Source organism: Megascapheus bottae, chromosome 4, assembly GCF_031878675.1.
Source record: "Megascapheus bottae isolate mThoBot1 chromosome 4, mThoBot2.hap1, whole genome shotgun sequence".
NCBI classification, from domain to species: domain Eukaryota; kingdom Metazoa; phylum Chordata; class Mammalia; order Rodentia; family Geomyidae; genus Megascapheus; species Megascapheus bottae.
In genome coordinates, this window is record NC_143512.1 from 65,254,412 (window position 1) to 65,277,299 (window position 22,888).

Here is a 22,888-nt window from a genome sequence, read left to right on the forward strand (position 1 = left end):
GGAAGACTATGTCAAAGATTTGGAAATGGAGACATAGATTTTGCATTAGTAGAGGGCACCCAATATAATCACAAGAATTCCTACATGGGGAGGAACACAGAGTATCACAGGGAGAGAGGATATTATGCTAGGGAAGCAGAGCTGAAATGATCCATTTTAAAATGGAGGAAGTGGCCTTGATTTAGTGAATGCACTTAGATTTTATTAAGGGGAAAAGCATGGAATAGATTCTTTTCTGAAGCCTCTAAAAGTATGCAGCTCTACTGCCCCTGGATGTTAGCTTCATTGAAATCATTTTGGACATCAGATTGTCTGACCTTTAGGGACATAATTTGTATTGCTTTAAACCATTAAGTTGGTGAAAACTTGAGTAAAAGTCATGGGTCATGAAGATACTTCATTACTGAGAACTCTTTGCCATTCTGAGAAGCCACTGAACAGTTTTATCTAGAGAAGTGACTTGGTCAGATTTTCTGTTTAGATTACTCTCCTCTGTGACGGTGGAGGGTAGATCATATGAGAGCTAGAGTTAGGGGATGCTACAGTCAGGTCTAGGATGAGCCTAAGGCAAGGAAAGAAAGTATTTGTGCCAAGTTGTCCTCATCAGAACAACTTGTCCTCTTCTTCACTTTCATCTACTAATATTACTAGAGCCTATTTTAAATCGGATGGAAGAATTTGCCTTGTACTTGAATTTCAGAATTGTAATGAGAATCATACAGGATGTTTGGGAGGAAGAAAGAAGACATGATTGAGATTGGTGGGAAGAGAAAAACCATATTTTTGACAGGATGAACCCCTTCGGTGAGGAGGTCTCAAAAGACCCACAAAATAAGGGGCCAGCCACACAGAGAGCCAAAAAATTAAGAAAACAATAAGCACAAAGGCCTTATATTTGGGAACCCTATTAATATTTAAGAGTAAGAGGTGATTTTTTTATGCAGTGCTGACACTGAGATCAGAACTGAGGTCTGTGCTGTTTTTAGTAGTCAATAAGAAATGTTGGGACTTGATGTATAGTTCATGTTTTATTAATTATGAAGAGAATCACAGATGGTATAACCTCTGTGTTTGTTTTCCAGGCCCATAGAACTCCTGCAACTAAGCATCATCTTCCATGTATCTTCATAAACTTGAGAGTTTATAAAATTGCAGGAAATTCCTAATTTTTGATGAAGTGGTTCTTAAGTCTGGCAGTTGAACATTTAATCATCTGAAGGTGATTAAATATAGATACAGAATCTATATCAGATCAATTAAATCAGACTTGTTGGGATTAAGGTCAGAGGCCTGTGAAAAAGGGTCCATTGTGATTGGTGGAACTTGAAGCTAGTCATACACACAGGCTGGTTAGTGTTTATTTTTTAAAGCTAGGAATTCTGACTGATTTTTTGTGTAAAGCAAGCATATGCTATTCTAATGTTCCTATATATCCTGTGGAATTCCTTTGTAACTGGGAATGACTCATTTCATTGCTTAACTTCAACACCATGGGAATAACTATAAACTATGAACTAACAGCACTATAAACAAGCAGTGTAAATAAAGTATTATAGAGTGGATTCTTAATTATTCTTAATTATTAAGCACTTAATTGACATTTTTTTTCTATGAACCCAGTCCCCTAAAATGACAGCAGATGACCTCAAAATGTTTCTCTCAGTTGAGGATAACAGATACGTTGTGAGTTTCCACCTATCTGAAATTGTTACAGAAGACAAAACAGCCATGAAAAGTCCCATAGCATTTAATTAAATATGAGATGGTGCCAAACACTGTATGTTTGTATTCATAGTAGCAGCTCTGCAAACATTAGTAATGCATGTGAAAAGAACATAGCCAGTTCAGAGGCCTTCGCTGTAGTGACTGTAGGATCTATTTAACATTAATTCCAATGAAAACTACTGAGCTAGCAAAAAATGTCTTGTGAGCTGTGTCCAGCCATCTACAAAATATTCTTACCATCTTCTTTGCCAGTTCCAAGCCTTGCAGCACTTCCTGAAGAGCAAAGACACATAAGTACATTCACTTAAAATTGCCCTTACTTGGATTTTTGGAGCTGATTCCCATGGAAATCATAATACATGATGAGGCAAAACCTTACAGAAAACCCAATGAATAATTGTGGGTCCTCTGGACCCAGGCACAGTTGTTCGACCAAGTTACTGCTTTGTTTCTCAGTATCATTCTCATTTTTCCTTTTATTTCATGTTACATGGAACTAGCAGTCTAACATCTCTGAGTTATACATTATCTCTAACTGAGAGTTTTTTCCCCCATTCTTTTCGAATCCCAAGAGGGGAATGGGAGGGGACCAGTTAGCAGTCTTATGCTATATGTGATCCCTGCATATATAATCAAGCATAGCAGCAGATACCATTAATAAGTAAAAGTCCATTACAATACATGGATTTTCAATTTCTCCAATAAACATTACAGGCAAATCCAATGATAACAATTGTCTAACAACATGGATTTTAGACTTGGAGAGGGACCTCAGTAAGGTTCCTTTCTTCAGGAAACTGTCTATGTACATGAAGGTTATAAAATCGGAGCTCTCATTGCTGACCTAACATTTGAATCTGAGTAACTTGTGTGTCCTCTCTGTGTTCCAATTTCTCAATAAGTCAAAGATAATAAAAATAAACCCTTCAAACAACCTCAGTGAACCAAGGAGCTGAGGTTAAGGGTTGGGTATGAGATTTTTCTGTGATTTTTCTCTTTGAGGCTTCACTTCCATTTTTAATATAGATAAAAAAAATCTGCCTTCCTAATGGAAAATATCTCTACTATTTCTGTACCTGATAGATTCTACTTTTCTGCATGCAAATTTATGTCATTTTCATAGTATTTTCTTTATCTCTAATCAAGACTTCTGTAATAACATTTTGAAGTATTATGCTAATTTGTTTAAAAGCTAAATTTTGTACTTTCTGAGGTAGGATCCCATTGTTATTTGTCTTCTGATGTCCTGTGCCCAGTATTATGGATGGCACATAACAGACTTTGTATAAATACCTGTTGAAGAGATGAAAGAAAGTGTTTACAGAAGTGCTTTGAAAAAAAAATATCACAGAAGCACTAAGCAAACCTGAAGGGTCCGGGCACTGTATTCACTATTTCTGATGTAGAGGAAAACACTTTGTAAAGTAAAACATTCATCCTCATAGTCATAAAATAGTCTGATTATCACTAGGCCGTAAGCCAATAGGCAGGCTCCATTAGTCCACAGCTTAAATCCCCATTCATAGCACAAAATAAACAGGAAAATTAAAAATCACTTCGTTTCCCTAAACAAAGCAGAGAGGGAATAAAGATGAAATGCTAAGCATAAACATCAGTAAATTCCAAACATAACCTTGAACTTCTATCCTTTACTGCCCCGTGTTATCTCTACCCTGAATGATTCCATGATTCCATCGGGAGCCTGTGATGAGGGTTGGCTGACATTGCCTAGTGGCTTTGAATTGCTTTGACTTATTCATTGGACATTTATCTTGACTGGGAAAGGAAAAAGGACAAATATTAAATATTCATAACATGTCTTCTCCATAGCAGCTCAGACTGGCTGCTCACTGCAGGTCCTGTAAGCCATTCTCTCTCTGATGTTTGTAGCAGCATCCAAGAATAATTCAGGGGTAATGTCTCCACTCATAAGAGGCACCATTCCCCTATTCCTTTGTCAACTGTTTCAGTGTAGAGAGCTGTTAGGTTCTTCTCTAATCATGAAAGAGGCAGATGAATGGTAGCAGCAAAGGGAACATACTCTTGAGAACTAATCAAGCTTGAGTTCAGCAAAATAAAATCAAATAGGTTTGGAGACTTTCTCTTGCTTTCTTCCCATTTCTTTGACATGGCTGGCCATGATGCTTACCCCTTAGAATCCATATGCCTCTAGGTTCTTCCTCATGGTGGTATTTATTCAATAATCTTATGTTTATCTGGGACAATCCCAGTTCATGCTTGTCATTCTGGAGTGTTTGTAACTTCCCCCTTCACTATGAAAAGTGACTCTGGGTAATGAATTATACCATCACTCAGTCATCAGTGAGGCTTGGTGCTCAAGAATGGGGCAGTCCTAAGAAAAAGGTTCAGGAAACAGGTAGACTGAAAGTGGATTCAACGATTCCCATGCCTAATTGAGTGGGTAACTTGGAAAAGTAGTTTACCTTTTTACTCTTAATTTCATTATCTATAAAAAAAAGAAAAATAGTGGCCGGGAGTTTGGCCTAGTGGTAGAGTGCTTGCCTAACATGCACGAAGACCTGGGTTCAATTCCTCGGTACCACAGACACTGAAAAAAGCCGGAAGTGGTGCTGAGGCTCAAGTGGTAGAGCTCTAGCCTTGAGAAAGTCCAAGGATAGTGCTCAGGCCCTGAGCTCAAGCCCAGGACTGGCAAAAAAAATTTTTTTAAAGGAAAAATAGTTATAATTGACCTACTTCTGCAAGACAAACTGTGAGGTGGACTTAGTACAGCACTGGATATGCGAGTTCTGATAATAGGAATTATTGTTGCTAATATCCTTTCCTTCTTTCTTCTCTTACTCCATCTGTTACCCTTTCCTTCATTATTCCCTGCTTTTTTCTTTTCCTTGTGCCATTCCAAATCTTTTTTTTTTCCAGACTGAATCAACTGATAGAAGTTGAATGTTCTGTCTTGTTTTGAACGCTACTGAATCAGAATGTCAAAGTGATGGTTTAGAGTCTTGAAGAGTGGACAGTGAGATTGTAATCATTTTGTCTTTCTTTTTTGTATAAGAGAGACAGAGCTCTTTAGACTCCTCTTGGCTTGGATTTGTTGGTGGCAATGAGGATGAGCTCAGATTTCTTAAAATTTACTGGTTTTGATAAAAGCTGGACATTGTGACATATGCTTCTTCTTGGTTTGGTCCCAGAGAAGTGTGGCTAGGTGGTCCCTGAACAACTGGGTTCATTGTAAGGATTCCTGACTGGAGAGGAAATGGTGGGGATAATAGGACATTACTTGTAGTTCCAGGACTAAATAGTAAGTCCTGGTACACATGAGGCCCATTCTTATCACCTTCCTTGTGGTTTGGGGAGTCAGAAAAGGCGGAAATAAGGCTATGGCATGAGCTGACATTTCCAGCTTTGTCTCTGCGGGGCGATCCTCCCTTGAAAGCTTCTGGAGTGATGACTGTGTTCTCAGCGGGTCTGTTGGGGCTGTGGACACTCTCTTTGGACCCCAGCTCCTCAGACTCCCCTGGTGGAGGAGGCAGAATGTTCTGCAGGAAACCTTCTACTTCGTCTCTAGCTTGAATTCCATCCACCTCATGAACCTGATAGTCCAGAAAACTCTCAGGATTGAAGCTCACATTTAAATTCTGTAGAGAGAGGGTGGGGGGAGGGAGGGAGGAAAGGGAAGGGAACGAGAGAGAGAGAGAGAGAGAGAGAGAGAGAGAGAGAGAGAGAGAGAGAGAGAGAGAGAGAGAGAGAGAGAGAGAGAGAGAGAGAGAGAGAGAATTTAGATGGCTCCAGAGCGATGTGAACTAAGCATTCATTCATTTCAGAAAAAAAAAATCTAGACTGGGAATGTCACAGAATTCCCTGAAGAACATGTGCTGCTGGGTTTGGTGAGAATGTTGATGTACTCTCCAATCTGAGAAGTCCAGCAACCCTCCACTGAGCTACATCTAGTATCTTTTAAGGAACAGTACTTATAGAATGCATGCAAAACTGGAAGTTAATGTTCTGCTGTTTCTTTTCCTGAAATATCACTTTTAGATACTGAAATGCCATCAGTTAGTAGGCTTCTGCAACTACAAGAAGCACTTACTCTTTTGGGTTTCTTACAAAGTTGTTCCAGAGTCTTCTTATGATCCGGTAAACTGGGCCATACAATAGGCTTAATCCTGAAAGCAGAAATCATCGGGAGTTAAGAAAGCAGGTCAACGATAGGGCTTTCTACTTATTCTGAGCCAGGAATCAAAAGAGCTGTTCTGATCTTGGCTCTGTCATACTAGGTATGTGTCTATGGAGACCTATCTTGCTTTCTCTGAGGCCAGTGACGTATTGCTCGCAGGAGAGGTTGGGTCAGGGATCACTGTTATGAATATACTCGGTGAATAAGACAATAGTACACCTGTGGAAAATGAAGTTTGTCAGAAGGTAATTTTAATCTATGAAACTTAAATTTGATTTGGTCGTTTATCCTCAAGCTACACGGCAGTTCTCTAGGGCAGTAATTTTTAGACTGGAGTATTTGTAATCCTGGAGCTGTGTGCTCCTATGTACTGAGCATCTCCTAGTACACTAAGAAATACAAATGGCAGATTTAAGAAAAGTTCTATGGACTTGAGTGCTGGAAGTTAACACATCAAATACATTTTTCACAGATGCTTATTTCTATGCTTATTTGGAGACTGGAGGAAAAAATTTGAGAAATACTGCCTAAAGAATTCTTATTTTGGCAAAGAGTCCAATGGATATCTTTTTGTCTTTTCTGAAATTAGAGTAGAAATACATTAGCACCTAAGAACGGGGGAGAAGCCTGGTGCCTGTGATTTTTGAAATCTATCATTCCTCCTTGTAGCTTCCTCCTTGCTAAGTGGAGCTCTGACAGGGATTCCACATGGTCACCCTTCGGATTAATTAAGGAAAGTCACCTTTTTTCCCATAACATGCAGGCTAAGATGACCAACAGAACGACAGAGAAACAACTCAGACTGCTGACAGTGAGCAAAACAAGATTCATCTCCCCTAGAATATAAAAAAAAATATGTCATGGTGAATATTAGTATGCATGCAGATTTTCACAAGGTGCTGAGTTTATTTAGTAACATGGTGTCGCTTATTGTTTCTTGAAAATTGTTCTTCAATAAACAAAAAATGTAGCTGGCTTTAATTGGCACTGATTATGAAACCAGAATGGGATCATCAGCTACTTGAAAAGTAGAAGTGAGGCATGGCACTGCCATCCACTTTCCTAACTACTAATACAGAGGTAAAGCAGTCCGTGTGCAGGACAAAGAGGTAAATATTCACCCAGAAGCGACACCCGCCAAAAGAGAAGTCTATGTTTGGAGTATTTCAGATATTTTGCTGAGCTGTGTGATATGGCCTTTTCTGGCCATTATTATTTCATAGACATCAAGGACATATTTATTATCCTAGAAAATGAAGCACAGGACAGTGCCACTGACCTGTCCACCAATACAAGTGTCCTTTATAGAAGTCTTAGTGAGGACCATTGAATCCTCACTTAAAGAAGAGGCAGTGGCTGGGGAATTTATTTAGTCTCAGGAGCAGCTCCACTTTCACCCCAGAGAGTAGCATCAAGACACCTTCCATCATGTATCAGCCACTGTGGCTCCCTTAGTCTTCATAGAAAATGGAAGGCAAGCCATTCTCCACAGGACATGGAATACCTTTCCATGAATCCTGACAAGGAGGAGACTGACATAAATCAGCCCCCCCCCGCATTGTCTCTCCCACACTCTGACATTCCCACCTAGGGAATACACTGTAGGGTGACAGTGTGCCACTGGTCACCTGGAATCTTGATCTCTGGATTTCTGAAGAAGGAAGTTGGACTCCATTCACTCCAGAAGCCTTCAAAATACTCTCTGGGAATGGACCGGACTTTAATCGCATACATTTCATTAGATTTCAGCTTCCTCGGCAGGAGTGTCAGCCTTGTGTTAGATAAGTTCACATGCTAAAGAGTAAGAGGTGTGTTAGTGGTTTAGCATAGAAAATGAGGCATGCTCGAATAACTAGCTAGCTCTTTCTAATATTTTCATGTTGAACTCCTCCAATCACTGAGGCATCCTCGTAGGATTCTCAAATGTCTTGTCCACCTAGGCCCTATGTTTATGGAGGGGTCAGTAGCAGAAGTAAGAGTTGGTGAAAAATCTAAATCACTCCTAGCCCTTATTCTAATCAAAATTTCCTTTCCTATTTCAATAAATTCTTGATCTTTCTTTCCTCCCTTTTCATGTCAAGACAAAAGAGTAAGTCAGTGAAGAAGAATTCTTTCTCTTTAAAAAGATACTATTCCATCATCATTTACATGGTGAATAGTAAAATAGAGCGAATACTCTCTTTAAAAAGTATGCATTAATCCTTAAAAACAAAAGAAAATGCTCTATCAATTGAGAGTTAAAATATTCATAAACAGCTTTGGTGGATGGATGACAACTCCTTTGTACAACTACTTAAAGACAAAAATATAAACAAATTAAAAAGTAATGTTTTCTTGTTTTTGACATTTGCTTTTATTTGATTAACTGCCATCTATTCATTGAATTTATATATTTTTTATCTACAAATGTTTCCAAGATTTTTCTCATTTTCCTATTGATATTTCTCTATGATTTCTAAAAGCTCTTTGCATAGATATTATCCATTCTTCAGCAGTGGTAAATTTAACTTTGAATTTCAATTGGTCTTTCCATTTTGACACAGATTTACTTTACAGTGGAGTCTAGCCATTTAACTTGGCTTTTTCCAGATAATCAAGACAAAGGTCTTAGAATCACTTGTTTTTCTACATAGAATTGGTTTGAAACCTTCACTTTTCTCAGTTTCTTAAATCAAATGAAGTGTATGTCCTGGTGATGTTATTCACACTCTCTTTTCTTTTTCCTTTTTATTTTTGAGTGCTCTAATTTTTGCACACGAATACTACACTAGACTTTTTTGCCGGTCTGTTGTGGAGCTTGAACTCAGGGCCCAGGCACTGGGCTCAAGGTTAACACTCTAACACTTTGAACCATAGCTCTGCTACTGGGTTTTTGCATGGTTAGTTGATGATAAGAGACGCTTGGAGACTTCTTCCTCAGCTTGCTTCCAATTACAGTCCTCAAGTTTCAGTCTCTACGTAGCTAGGATTACATGCATGAACCACCTCTTGCTGAGTTAGACATACTTTTTGATGTTTTAAACAAGAAGGATCAATTTAGTTTCAACCTGTATTGTCATTTAATTTTAGAAATATAAAGATTAAAAATAATAAGACTGGGCATGGAGTCACAAACCTACAATCTCAGCCACTTGGGAAATGCAGATTGAGAAGATCAGAGTTCAAAACCAGCCTAGGCAAAAAGTTAGCAAGAGAGCAAGGGACAAAAGGTTCATGCCTATAATCTTTACACCAGAAAGTTGGGATCTCGCTCACAGCTAGACTGAGAAAAAATGTCAAGTAGACTCTGCCTCCAAAATAACTCTAAAAAAGGCAAGGGCAGAGCATGCATGATAAAGGATAAGCAGAGTGAATGAGCATATGACCTAAACAGGCTCAAGGTTGTGAGTTCAAGCCTCAGTGCCACTGTAAAGAAAAAAGACTTGCTAAATGAAAGGACTTCAAGGATATAGAAAACAAAAGCCATATAATGAATGATTGTTGTCCTTAATGTACTATTTTATCTCTCATCTCTTTTGCTCTCCCTTGGTTATCTCATATTGTTACAGTATCTCACTTTGTTATCTGATATATCGGATATATTTGTATTTGGTTATTTGAAATTGGATAGGGAAGGGGGAAAACAACATGAGTGGGGGGGGGATGTGGGAGGGAAATGGGGACCAAGACACGAGAAAGGGTATCAATGTATGTGAAGTAATTCATCTTCTATCTGGTGAATATAATGTAACCCTTCTATTAATTACAATAAAAATATATAAAAAAGAAAAAAGTCTCCCATAATGCACCTACATAATCTCAAGCCTGGCTGCAAGTGGTAATAGAAGGATCTAGCATAAAAATTGAAAGCCAGGCACTTGTGACTCACACCTGTAAGCCTAACTACTCATGAGGCTAAGATCTGAAGATTATGGTTCAAGGCTAGCCTGGGCAAGAAAGTCCATGAGATTCTTATCTCCAATCAACCACCAGAAAACTGGAAATGAAGCTGTGGCTTAAAGTGAAAGAGTGCTAGCCTTGACTGAAAAAGATCAGGGACAGTACCCAGGCACTGAGTTCAAGACCCATGGCTGACAACAACAGCAACATCAACAACAAAGTGAGAACCTGATGGAAAAATAAAAAAAAATAAGACAAAAATAGAGCAATGAATAAATGAATAAAATCCAGAGTTAGGTCAGATGGGTGAGGTAAAGTGCAGGATTTGTGGGGTAGGCTTTGTGGGGGTCTTGAAGTAGACAGCTGCAGAAGCAGGAGATGCTTTTGATAAAAGGTAAGTTCTGATAAGAAAACTAGAGTGAACATGCCTCTGAGAGAGCACAACATTAGGACATTTTTGTGACGTATTTGACATTACCATCCAGTCATGTTTTTCCTTTTCCAGGCGGTAGGCTACATCATGTGTTAATTTTTTTGCATATGACTTGTACAAATGTGATGTATTAAAGGTCACCTCAATGTCATTTGCTTCCTTACGATAAATGGCTTGTACATCAAAAGGTGCTTCAGGTTTAACTGGCAAGAAAAGAAAATAAAGTCTATTTATCAAGCCATCAATGAAATAATGATAACTTATTCAATCTGTGTATTCTGAAAATCATTCAATTCATTCTTTCTATCATTCCAATCCACAAACTACACAGAGAGCTATCTGTTTTTCTTTTTCTTAGGTTCAAGATCCAGAAAAACTACATGTAGTAGCTCATACTTGTAATGATTGATACTCAGAATCAGGAGGAACGTAGTTTGAGGCCAGCCTGGGCATAAAGTTCAACAGTCTCTATCTTAACCAATATCAATCTCGGTCTCTCATCCCAACTACATAGGAAGCATAAATGAGAGGATTAAGTTCTACACCAATGAGGAAAATAACCAAGACCTGAATCAAGAAATAAGGAAAATATAAGGGGCTGGGAGTATAGCTCAGTGGTAGAGAGCTTGCCTATTAATGCTATGTCCCCTAGCTCAAACTCCAGTAAAACACACACACACACACACACACACACACACACACACACACACACACCTCAGACCATTATTTTATAATCCACCTTTCAGCTTACGGAGCCCTCTGAGGGATGTGGATAGAAATAACTGCACTGGCTCCAGTTTTGGCCCAGAATCATAACCATAAATTCTTAGGTTTACTGACTCCTTTCACTTCTTGAGGTCTATGTTGAAGACAGTGGACCAGAGGAGGGAGGGTGAAGGAAGGTCCTTTTGGTTGGTGCTTCACCATCCAAAAGCTAGTTAACATCCATTTTGTCTTTGATATGATTTAAGAAATGAACTTGAGTTGCTAAATGTTTTGAGTTAATTTTACACTAAAACACACTTATTTGCCTTTGAAGTACTAGAGAACTTGTTAGCAACTAACTCCAATGCAGTGGTATTTCAATCAAAACTTTAGGTTTCATTCTTCCAATAAACAAGGCAATGGCTGCAGAGATAGGCATCTCATCTCTGCTGCACGGAAGTGAAGGGTCTATATTGTAACTCCCTGCTTGCAGGTCTTCAAAGGGTCTTTTCTGAGACCCTCAGCTACATTAACCCTTAACTCTTCATGGGCCTCCCTTCTTCTGCCTGCCTTCCTCACAAAGTTGTTGGCACTTAAGACTAACTATGGGGGGGGCAGGGATATTTCCTGGCAGAGCAAACCCAGAAAATTGTATTGGCTTCCTAGGGAAGTATCTATAGAGTCTATCTCCCTACTTTAATTGGAGATTTCTCAGTCCTGGTCTTGGTAACTCCTTTATCATAGTCTGGAAAGTAATCTATCACATAGACCTACATCTACAGTAAATGAGGAAAAGTTGCTCCTTCCTCAAGCAACATTAAAAATTAATATACCCTCATATCATCTAAATGATTACATCAGTCTACCTTGTCCCAGATGAAGGGGAAGACCAGAAACTTCCTGTACAATCTTACTGCGTGGAGGTATCTAGGGAAAGGGGAGAAAGTGAGCAGGTGGTACCAGTGCGGGTTGGAGGGCTCTGGCTCTGGGATCCATCCAGGAGCATCCAGTTAAAATTCTATTAAATGGTAACCCAAAGCATGAAATGTTACTTAGCAGTTAGCAGAGTATACTACTAGACCTCTTCCACAGCAACCCATGCTACCACAGAGTATGGTCTCAGCCTCTCCCCATTGCCTTTCAGATGAGAAGTTCATGGCCATAGCCTGCTGATGAGGATGAGAATATGGGTCTGTATGAGCCCTGGGTACATGAGCTCGGGATTGGCTATCACGTAGTGTCCCCTGAGACATGTACAGGGACTGTGAGCATTCCCATGGATGCAGGGCTTATTTGCCATTGTGGGTTTGTAGGAGAAGGAACCCTCCCCTAATGTTCCAGCCCTACTCTTTGAAGAAATAACTATCTATCCTTCTCTACTTACACACAGAGAAGTGAATGTAACTGTTCAGTGTAAATGATGAGCTTTCAGTGTGATGGCTCTGTGTATAGACTGGGGATATATCCAGAAATGCTGAGTCTTCAAAATTGAGTTTGCTCATGACCTCACTCACGGATATTCTTCAGTGTGACTGAACATAAGTTCCTCTATAGCTAACATGTACAATCTAATGTTTCTTTCTTCCCATATCAAGGTCATCATTCACACATGAGACCTCTGCTTTTATTCTTCATTTCATGAACTGTTTCTCACTCTTTCTGATCGCTAATGAGAATTGTTCTTACTTTTAATTTTTGTTTGAAATTCTGCAAAGAGGTTGAAAACAGGGAAAGAATCATATTTAAAACTAGCAAAAGAGGGGGGAGGGAAATGGGGACCAAGACATGAGAAAGGGTATCAATGTATGTGAATTAATGCACCTTCTGTCTGGTGAATATAATGTAACCCTTCTATTAATTACAATAAAAATGTATGAAAAAAACTAGCAAAAGAAAGTACCTATTCAACCATTTTGAGTAGTTATGCCACCAATAAAAAATTTATTATATATGTCCAATAAAGTCAGTTATTCTTCCATTGTACTAATTCAAATGACCATTTTGATTGAATTGTAATTGTTGTCATTCACTTTCAGCAAAGTATAATGTTTACATTTTGGGTCGCATCAGATTAGGTCATGCTTCATGCCTCACTTATTCTCATAAAGGTATGACATTTTATCTGTCAAGTTAATTGTGCTATGGTGCTTCATTGTCTGGCTGAGTGTCAACTTAAAATAATTTTAGAATGATTAAAATTTGAATTAGTAGACTTAGTGTGAAGCGGGTCACTTTTCATAATGCAATGAATTCAGCTGATTAGTAGGTGATAAGAACAACGCCTTGAGGTTGTTGTTCCTTGAAGAAACATGCTGGTTCAAAAAATTCAGTAAAGAAGATCTTCATTATATTTCTGTCCTACAATGTTTGGATTCAAGATTACAATGCTTGGAGCTTCCTAACATTCATTCACAATTTCCAGGCTTCTAGCTTACCCTACAAATGTCAAATTTCTAGCCTTCACAATCATATGAGGCAAAATAAATATGGGTTTCCAGTCATTTCACCTACCTACTATATATGTCTATCTGTCTATCTATCTATCCATCTATCTGTCTAGCTATTATCTATCTATCTATCTATCTATCTATCTATCTATCTATCTACCTATCTATCATCTCCATCCTATTAGTTCTCTTTCTTCTGGACAGCTCTAATAGGGGAAGTGTATTTTAAAATAGTTTGACAATTTAGCCAAACACACAGAAGATGGTGCAAATATGGGCAGAAAACTAAAAGGAATTCAAGAAAAGGTAGGACGAAGAAGGAAAGAACTTGCATGAATAAATGGCAAGAGGCTCATTTCCAGTTAGATATCATATCAATCTGGTGTAGTGTGTAGCTGTTAAACACATAGCTTAGTTTAATTCTCTCACAGTAGGAATTAATAATATAAGAATCTATATGTTAAAATGGTATCAGATAATTTAATATTTTCTATTGCAAATTGTTTCCAAGACCTGCTTGCCTTTAATGCACAGAATATTGAAACACAGAGCCAGCAACAGATATCCAGATCATGACAAACATGCCCCTCCAACATCTCTTACCTATTTTGACTATGTTGAATGTTTTGCAGTATATGCTTTTTTCTCCAAGCTTCACACATATTTCACTCTCACCAATCAGTAAGAATTGGTCTGTCTTGAGGAAATATATCTCTTGCATTTTATTAAGACTCAAACATTTTGCATAGATCAGAGCTCCACTGTAGAAACAAAAAAAGAGTCTATCTTGATTCTGTAGAAGTTGCATATGCCAGTAGTAGAACCACATGACTATGTTAGCTGTATGGCTTACACTTCAAAATTCATAATAAAACCTCTTCACAGATAAAAAAATAAAACCAGGAGGACCAATGCTCAATCCAATCAAATCCATTTGTGAGACTATTTTTTTTTTGCCAGTCCTGAGTTTGAGCTCAGGGCCTGAGCACAGTCCTTGGTCTTTCTCAAGGTAGAGCTCTACCATTTGAGCCATACCACCACTTCTAGCTTTTTTCTATGCATATGGTACCAAGGAATCAAACCCAGGTCTTAGTGCATGCTAGGCAAGCACTCTACCACTAGGCCAAACTCCTGGCCCTTCAGACCCATTTGTATAAAATCTGGTAATTAATATTATACTGAGGTGTAATTGTGAGCATTAATTATTTTCTAAGATCAGAATAAGAATGATCCACTTTCTACATTTCTACTCAACAGCATAGTTTATAAGAAAAGAGAAATAAACAAAGATATTCAGATTAGCAAGGAAGAAAAAGTTCATTTTTTATTTATAGAGCATGTCACTGTTTACAGAAAAAATTATAAAGTAGCCCCAATATAACTCCAATATGACATTACCCAAAAGTAAATTTTATTTCTATTACTGGCATAAAGATTGACCAGTACAAAAATAGACTTGTATAGTAGACTGCAATATGTAAATGTGAGGTTAACTGACTTTAAAATAGCACCTTAGTAAGTTTAATGAGAAAAAAGAAAGTCTTTTCAGTTAAATTTTCTTGAAAGGAATGGAAAATAGAAACCTTAAATTTCACAGTTATACAGAGACTATAGCTCTAGATGTAAAAATTTAGAAGTATAATATATTGAGAAGAAAGCAGGAAAATAATTTCAGTAGCTTTCTGGAGTGAAATTTGTCTGCATCTTCTCAAAAATTCTAAAACTATAAAATATAGGTTTAGTAAGGTTTATAGGGATAGTAAGTAGAATCTAAAATGCTATTTCTTAGCTCATTTCTAGTTTTTTTTTTTAACAGAAGCCATTTGAACAGGCTTTATTTGGTTTTCACTCAAGCTGTTAAATGAAATGAGCACATAAATACAGCACATAAAATATCCCTGTGATGCTAAACCAGGGTTTAGGCTTCTCATGAAACTATTCAGACAGAAACCAAGGGAAGTCATAGGTAAGACCATAAAACAAATCCTAAGTAGTGATCATTTTTATTTTTTTATAGAATGTAATTAATGAACAATGTGCCAAAAAAGATGATATAGCTATTTTGTGGTCCTGGGTAAGGGTCTTGAAAACTCTAGCTCCCCTAGTGGAGGGAGATAAAGTTAACCCAGAAGAGTAGAGCAAGTAGCCTTTTGTGCTACTATCTCTCATTTTGTGTGTTTGGTGCGTAGCATTCCTGTGAGTAATCCTGACTGATTCAACTCGGTTCAGCTAAATCAACTCACTTCATTGTCAACGGTATATTGCCTAACTTAGGAATATTCCAGTGCTCTTAACAATAGCTACTCCTCTGTGCTTATAGGATAATTGAAATGTGGTGGATCCAAGAAGCAACATGACCTACACATTTTGAACTATACACAACACCTGTAAAAAAGAGGTAAAAACATCTCAATATTTATGTTCACTTGACTACATGTTGAAATGATTGGGCTATATTGGGTTTAAATATGGTTAAAGTTGATTTTATTATTACTTTTCTTTCTTGTTTAAAACTCAGCTACAGAAAATACAAAATTGCCTATGTGCTTTAAGATTTGTGCATTGCATTATTTTTCTATCAGACAGCTATTCTATGAGATTGTGGGGTGGGTGAAACTATCACACATTGAACAATTTGGTCATGTAAGGCTTTCTTGGGGTGTCAAACTTAAGGTAGAACTGCTCCAATCTTAAGCCGGGGGAGGGTGGGAGGGAAATGGGGACCATGTCATGAAAATGGGTATCAATGTTTGTGAAGTTATGCACCTTCTATCTGGTGAATATAATGTAACCCTTCTATTAATCCCAATAAAAAAATTGAAAAAAAAACTCCTCCTATCTTGTGTAGTTCAGTAGATGAGATTCATTTCTTTTATTGGTGAAAACAGAAACTTACATGGAAATAAGTAATGACAACAAAAACAAAATCGTCCCTAAAAGTCTTATTAGTTTAATTCCTCAAGTGTCCCTGGAAAAATGAAACTTCAAAGTTCTGAATGATTTGGAGTGTTAGGGGAATTGACTGTCTCAAGGACTAAATCAATACTTGGGCAATAACAAGTTAAGCCTGGAAGTTCTGGGTGTGGTCTGTGACTATGGTGGAAATGATTAAAAACAACTGACAGATGTGAAGTGGTATTGCAAGTGGTTGTGGTTCCCCCAAGAATTAAGTAGCTGACAGAATTAAGTAGCATTTATAGATACCATTGCCAGATATTCATTCCATGAACTCCAATGTAACATAGTTGCTATGAAGAAAGCTTAAATAACCCCTGGGTCACAGAGTTAGTTCAGTTATTCTATTGCGATTCCATACTATGCAGCTCCTTCTAGATGTCACCGCATATGGCTAGAGCTTTGGTGAATGAAATTAGGACCCCTAGCAAGTATAAGTGAATGTATTTTGATAGACAACCTGTTTCTCTTGCTCCCCCAACATCCTCACACAATAGGTCCTAAGGCCAGAATCAGTATTTAAATCTAATTGTATCTGTTAATTTAGTCACTTGGTATACTGGGCAACCCAATTCTATGAGTCTGGTTAATCTAAATCTAAATTCACCCTTGAGATTTGCAAACAGCATTAGCTGTAACTGTTTTTTGGCCTGGTAAGCTGGTGGTCATGCTAAGGTAAGATAATACATCATCACTTTTTTCTTGCCAGTCCTGGGGCTTGAATTCAGGGCCTGAGCACTGTCCTTGGGATTTTTCCTCAATGCCAGCACTCTGCTACTTGAGTCACAGCACCACTTCTGGCTTTTTCTATGTATGTAGTACCGAAGAATGGAATCCAGGTCTTGGTGCATGCTAGGCAAGCACTCTACCAGTAGGCCAACCTCTGGGCCCCCACTCATCACTTTTTAATAGTCAGCAATTGGTATCTATTGGTCTAATCTATACAACTTCACCAGCAAGCACTGTTTTCAGGTGATTCTAATTCATTTTTATACATTTATATTAATAGAAAACAAAAGCACCAAAAGGTTAGTTTTATTGTAGAATAAAAAGGTCAAATTTGACTAGCAAATAACAGCATCATGGAATTGAATTACTAGTTCTAAATGCAAAGACAATCAGTTGCTTCTTTTGAACTCAGGAGGCCCATGAATTTCCTAGCCAAAATGTAAATAATTTCTTATACAAGTGATGGTTTTCTAGAAGAATTTTGATCTACTAAGTTCGTTTCACCTATGTTTTAAGAAAACCCCTTTCCAAGTGGAAATATCTGAATCCATTTGAGAACTCCAAATGGAAGCTGTGGGAAGATGGTAGCATGACATACAAAATCAAGACACTTGCTCATAAAAATAGGGATATGTATTCAATTGAGCAGGAAGTGGTCAAATACCCTGTGAACAAAGTGAACAGAAAGGTCAACCTTGGCCTCATCAAGACAAACCACAGTGAGTGTTCATGACTGTCTACCAATAAGATAGTTCCCAAAACTAAATCATTGTGTGGGAATGATTTTCTTTCTTTTCTCATGAAATTGAGCACATTGTTTGAATGAGTTGCTTGGATGGTTTAGTATATTCTAGTTGGGCCATTTGTAGGCTATTGTTCTATGTGGCAAGTGTGTTACACAACTGAACTAGCAGACACTGAGTCTGAAGGCTTATGAGTCTGCTAGCAGACTCAGTGTCTGCTAGTTCGACAATGGTCAAATCCAATATTACTGGGTGAATAGCCAATATGTGAGGCAATAAAAACCTTGCATTGAATAGACGCAGGAAGCTCCTGTAAATTAAATAAAATCAACTGGGGGGCATTGGCATTTGGCTGGAAGGAAGGACAAAGGAAGTCAAATACAATTTAAATAAATTATTTGCAACTATGAAACCTGTTAGGGATATTATTTGAGGGTGGTACTTACTGGAATACAGTATGGAGGTGTAGCAATAAAATCTCCCCTGTCTAGCCAATATAAGCTAATATAAATAAATAAATAAATATTGAATGAATGAACCAATGCATGAATCCAGGGCTTCTCAGGACTAAGAAATAGTGAAGACTCGCATCAGCATCCTGGTTTTAAGATCTCTTTTACTACTATCTTGACATATTTTCTTCATTAGGAAACTAGTGAAAAATGAGGTCATCTGATATGAATTTGGAGATAGACACAAGTCAAATTTTATGTGCAAGGATCCATTTTTCAAGGTACTAGAGATAATAATCTTGCAACAAGACATGACTTGTAGGAAAAGGAGAAGATAAAGCTTCCTGAGCTCTTTACCAACTCTAAAACCAAATACTTCCTTTTTTTCTGCCTTTGCCTTTTCTGAAGGCTTATGATCCAGTGACCCAATTTAATTCCGGTAGATTTTGGAAAAGTTTACATTGGGTAACTGATCTATAGTCAAAGAGCTTCAAGAGGGTATAAGATACAATTGCATAGATTATGAATTAATGTATCATCTTTATTATTCATTACACATTAGTTGATTATTCTAAGTGCTTTTCATGTGTTGAGTTAATTAACTCAACTTATGTAATCAATCATCTCATTTTATAAGAGAGGAATTAGGGACAGTCACATTATTGCAGCTTGGGAAGGAAATAAGAATGAGTGTATGGATTAGAAATCAGCCAATTTTTAAATGGGAAAAATGATCAGAAATGTAACAGAGTTCCTTTCAATAATATCAGTTTCTTTATGGGATTACTATTTTGATAGTAGCAATACATAAGTCTTTTGCTTTTCTGAAAAACAAATCAGTCAATTTTACTGAAAAACAATCTGAGCCCACTAGATTGCCCCATATCAGGTAAAGATTCTTTTGAGAGGACAGTTATAAGAGAATCAAAGTTTAAATTCTCTTATGAAGTTGGGAGGGATGTGCTAAAAACTGTAGCACAATTGAGACCTGGAGACCTCACAGATGAACGGTGAGAGTTGCTTTGATGTAGTCCTTTGGCCGGGACACAGTTTTAACACTTGATACCTTAGCTAAATATTCTTTCTTTTGCAGGTACTAAAAGGGGCACGTGTACAAAGACACAGAAGATTTTTTTTTTTCTCAGCACCAAAGAAACTGTATTCCTCACCATATTTCCATTTTCAGATTGGTGCTGTTGACGTCTGGGTCGTTGAAAGCACAAGTCAGTGAGTGCTGAAGTCCATACACTTCCAGCTGACTGTAGCACCAGAAAGAGTAGTCATCCAGCTCTGCGTCTTCCAGGTCTCCTAGGGAGGATCAAACAGGTTGCTGTGACTGAGAAGCCTACAAACGTTCCTTTTCACCACTGTTTGGAGTTTTGTCTTGGGAATTTCTACCAATCCTATGCAACAGAATGCTGATACCAGGATGGTAGTTCAAAACCAGCCCGGAAGGGAAAGTATGTGATACTCTTGTCTCTGATCAAACATAGAAAAAGCTGGAAGTGGTGCTATAGCTCAAGTGGTAGAGTACTGGCCATGAGCCAAAGGAGCTTAGGGACAGTGCTCAGGCCCAGAGTTCAAAGCCCAGGACTGACAAAAATAAATAAATAAATAAGCAAAATTGTTAGATATAACAATATAAGTTTTAAAAAGATATTTTAAGCACAGTGACATGATTTTTGAAGACTTCTTCCTACTGAATGAAATTAGATGAATAGCAATTCAAATGGCTTAGAATTTTACAAAATATCCTTTTAGTATTTTGATCATCTTTGTGATTATCAGTGAGCTAACTTTTCCTTCACCCAACAACTATTGTTGTTTGTGAATTCCTTATACCCTCACTGGAAAGTGTTTTGATGTTATTATATGGTTACAATCACTATTACAAACTAATAAAAACTGCTGCAAATTTAAAGGCTGAAGCAAATATTTAGTCTTAAAATTTATATATTATTTCCTTTGAAAAGTAGTATGATTATCAGAAAGAGATGGAGAAATTATAGTATATCAATGTACAATAAGTTTTCTAAAGTTCTTGCATGGCAAATCTGAGGAAACATTTTGCATGAAGGAATGCTCATCTTTCACAAAGTGACTCACACATGCTCACTGTGAAAAATATCCTTTCTAACAATTCCCTTAATGAGAAAAATGCATGAGTTTTCTGTCATGATAACTGCTAAGTAAACTGACTCAAAACATGTAAGCTGAGGAAACATGACTAAGGAAATACAGCTCAAAATATCTAAGCTGAGTCATTAGACTGATGTATTGGTATTGTCTATAATGAAAATTATATAGACATCTACATACAATATTAGATAGCTAGATGGATAGACACAGAGGAAGAGAGAGAATGACAGAGACAGAAAGAGGAGTGAGACACAGAGAGAGACAGAGAGAGAGAGAGAGAGAGAGAGAGAGAGAGAGAGAGAGAGAGAGAGAGAGAGAGAGAGAGAGAGAGAGAGAGAGGTGGAGAGAGAGGGGGAGAGAGAGAGGTGGAGAGAGAGGGGGAGAGAGAGAGAGAGAGTCTGTCTCTGTATATAGCCCAAGCTCACCTTGAAATCACTATATAGACCGGGTTGGTGCTGAACTTGCTATCTTTCTGCCTTAGCCTCCTGAGTGCTAGAATTACAAGCAAATGCAACCATGCCTACCTATCTCAGGAAATTAGTTTTTTACTTTTCAACTGAAAAATCTTCATTTGGAAGAAGGAATAATTAAAGTCCAAGTATCCATGTGATCCTGCACATTGCTTTTGTCTAGAATTGTATTTTAATAATTTAATATATTTGCTAAGGAGTGAATATTTGTTTCCAGAAAGCAGACATTCCAAGAATTCCAAAGAATGTTATCATTATGCATGATGACGTTTTCAATATGGAGATGATGCATGTATTTCAATGAGACAACTCATTCAGAACTCTACTGAGCTACTTACTAAAAATCTGAGATGAATCTGGCAGGCTTATGGGATTTTGAAGAATTCTCCACACATTAATTAAGTGACTATTATATTCTAGACACTGATTTCGGTGCTAAGGATATAGCAACAGTTAGTGTGACCAAAGCTGCTGTTTCTTGAACATTATCATGTAAGATATTTTGGAATCACTTAAGACAAAAATTAGATGAATTTCTGGACAACATAAAATTACCTTAGAAACTTTTCCAACAAGACTAATTATATCATCTAGATGTGTGTACAGTCAACATTTGAGAGTTGCATATTGAGAATCTAATTCAGTCCTTGACAATTCTCACAGTAATATCCCCTATTCACTGTCCTGGTAGTTTATGTATTTACATAGTGAATAAATAGATGTTAAGTTCTTGGGCTCCATTCATAGCCAAGTGCCAAATTCAGGTCTGTTCAGGAACTGAACAGTCTAAGAACTAAGGAACCTGAAGCATATATTAGAAATAATTTCAAATCCTTAAAAAAGAAAAGCTAGAAATGACTCACCATTCTGTGCATAGCCACTCTCTCCAGAAACAGCTTGAAGTAAATAGAAAACTATGCCCAAAACTGTACCTGGAATCATCATTCTGAGAGATCAAGAGGGAACAAGAGAGAGAAAGAGAGAGACGAGAGAGCAGAAGTGTAAGACTGAATGTATGAATGAGAGAGAGAGAGAGAGAGAGAGAGAGAGAGAGAGAGAGAGAGAGAGAGAGAGAGAGAGAGAGAGTCTACAGCTCTAAACTTACTTGATCACAGACAGGGAGAAGTATATATATATACAGCATTACAAAAGCAAGTGCCAGAAACAGGAAGTCTGAAAGTATTGTTTCTGTAAGCGGAGGCAGAGGAAATTAACTTAACAGACAAAATATTTTAAATTATTGTACCTCACTGATATTCCTTAAACTTACAGGGCCAACTTCACAGTTAGTAGATTACATGTGAAAGCTCAAACAATATTCAGCCCCATTTGAAAGGATCAAAAGACAAAGATCTAAATTTATGAATTTAGTCAACTGACTGTATGGAGGTTGTTTTAAAAAAAGATTCTAGGCTTTATGAAATGTAATGGGGTGTAGGTTTATTGAAGGTTTAAGTAGCTTTTTTTCTAACCCCTCATGACCAGTAGCTTTTATGTTTCATTCCTCATTATCCCTAATACTTGTCTATATCTCATTACTCATAGTAGGCAGTTTGAATTATTTGATTAATTCGGACCTTGGCAAAAGTTGGGGTCTAGGAACCTTGGTTTGTTTGTAGTCTGCAGTGGTCTTCATGCTGCAGTGGCAGAGGTGCATAAATTCATAAAAACACTACCAGTGGACTCTGTAGAAAAAGTCTGCCAAGTTCTTGTTTTAAGCACAAAACATTGATCAAGATGTGCTGTGCTCACAAACATGTTGACTTGAAACCCCTCTGTACAAGTACTTAAAGATAATTTAAAAATAAAAGCAAAAGAGTTGTTACTAGTGTATTTTAAACAGGATTCTACTTGGGAAACTTATCAGAATACCTTCTTATATAGGAATATACATAATATTGAGATACCTTCTTATATAGAAAAGAACAAAAAATGACCATATAATTTGGACAGTCCTTGAACTTGTGTGTGAATCAAAATTGCTCCCACTAAGGCCTCCACATTTGGGAATATAGGAACATATTAATGTAATATATATTGAAAACCCTTTTTGGT

The 22,888-nt window shown here is 37.5% G+C and overlaps 1 protein-coding gene across 1 annotated transcript; it reads right to left on the bottom strand.

Moving 5' to 3' along the window:
• Positions 1 to 1,731: 1,731 nt before the first annotated feature.
• Positions 1,732 to 21,837, bottom strand: Il7r (interleukin 7 receptor). The gene is made up of 8 exons (XM_090332051.1): positions 21,697 to 21,837; positions 19,394 to 19,532; positions 13,949 to 14,106; positions 10,239 to 10,396; positions 7,510 to 7,675; positions 6,624 to 6,717; positions 5,795 to 5,870; positions 1,732 to 5,342 (listed from the first exon to the last, which is right to left on the bottom strand). The coding sequence occupies exons 1-8, from the start codon at positions 21,776 to 21,778 to the stop codon at positions 4,836 to 4,838; spliced, it is 1,380 nt and encodes a 459-aa protein (XP_090188177.1). The 5' UTR covers positions 21,779 to 21,837; the 3' UTR covers positions 1,732 to 4,835.
• Between the last annotated feature and the right edge of the window lie 1,051 nt (positions 21,838 to 22,888).

Bases quoted from the DNA above. Each gene is read 5' to 3' on its own strand.
- Il7r (XM_090332051.1), bottom strand. From the start codon at position 21,778: ATGATGATTCCAGGTACAGTTTTGGGCATAGTTTTCTATTTACTTCAA. The intron at 14,107-19,393 runs GTGAGGAATACA...TTGTTTCTACAG, and splicing joins AATCTGAAAATGGAAATATG to TGGAGCTCTGATCTATGCAA. The intron at 5,343-5,794 runs GTAAGTGCTTCT...CTCTCTCTACAG, and splicing joins TTTGTAAGAAACCCAAAAGA to AATTTAAATGTGAGCTTCAA.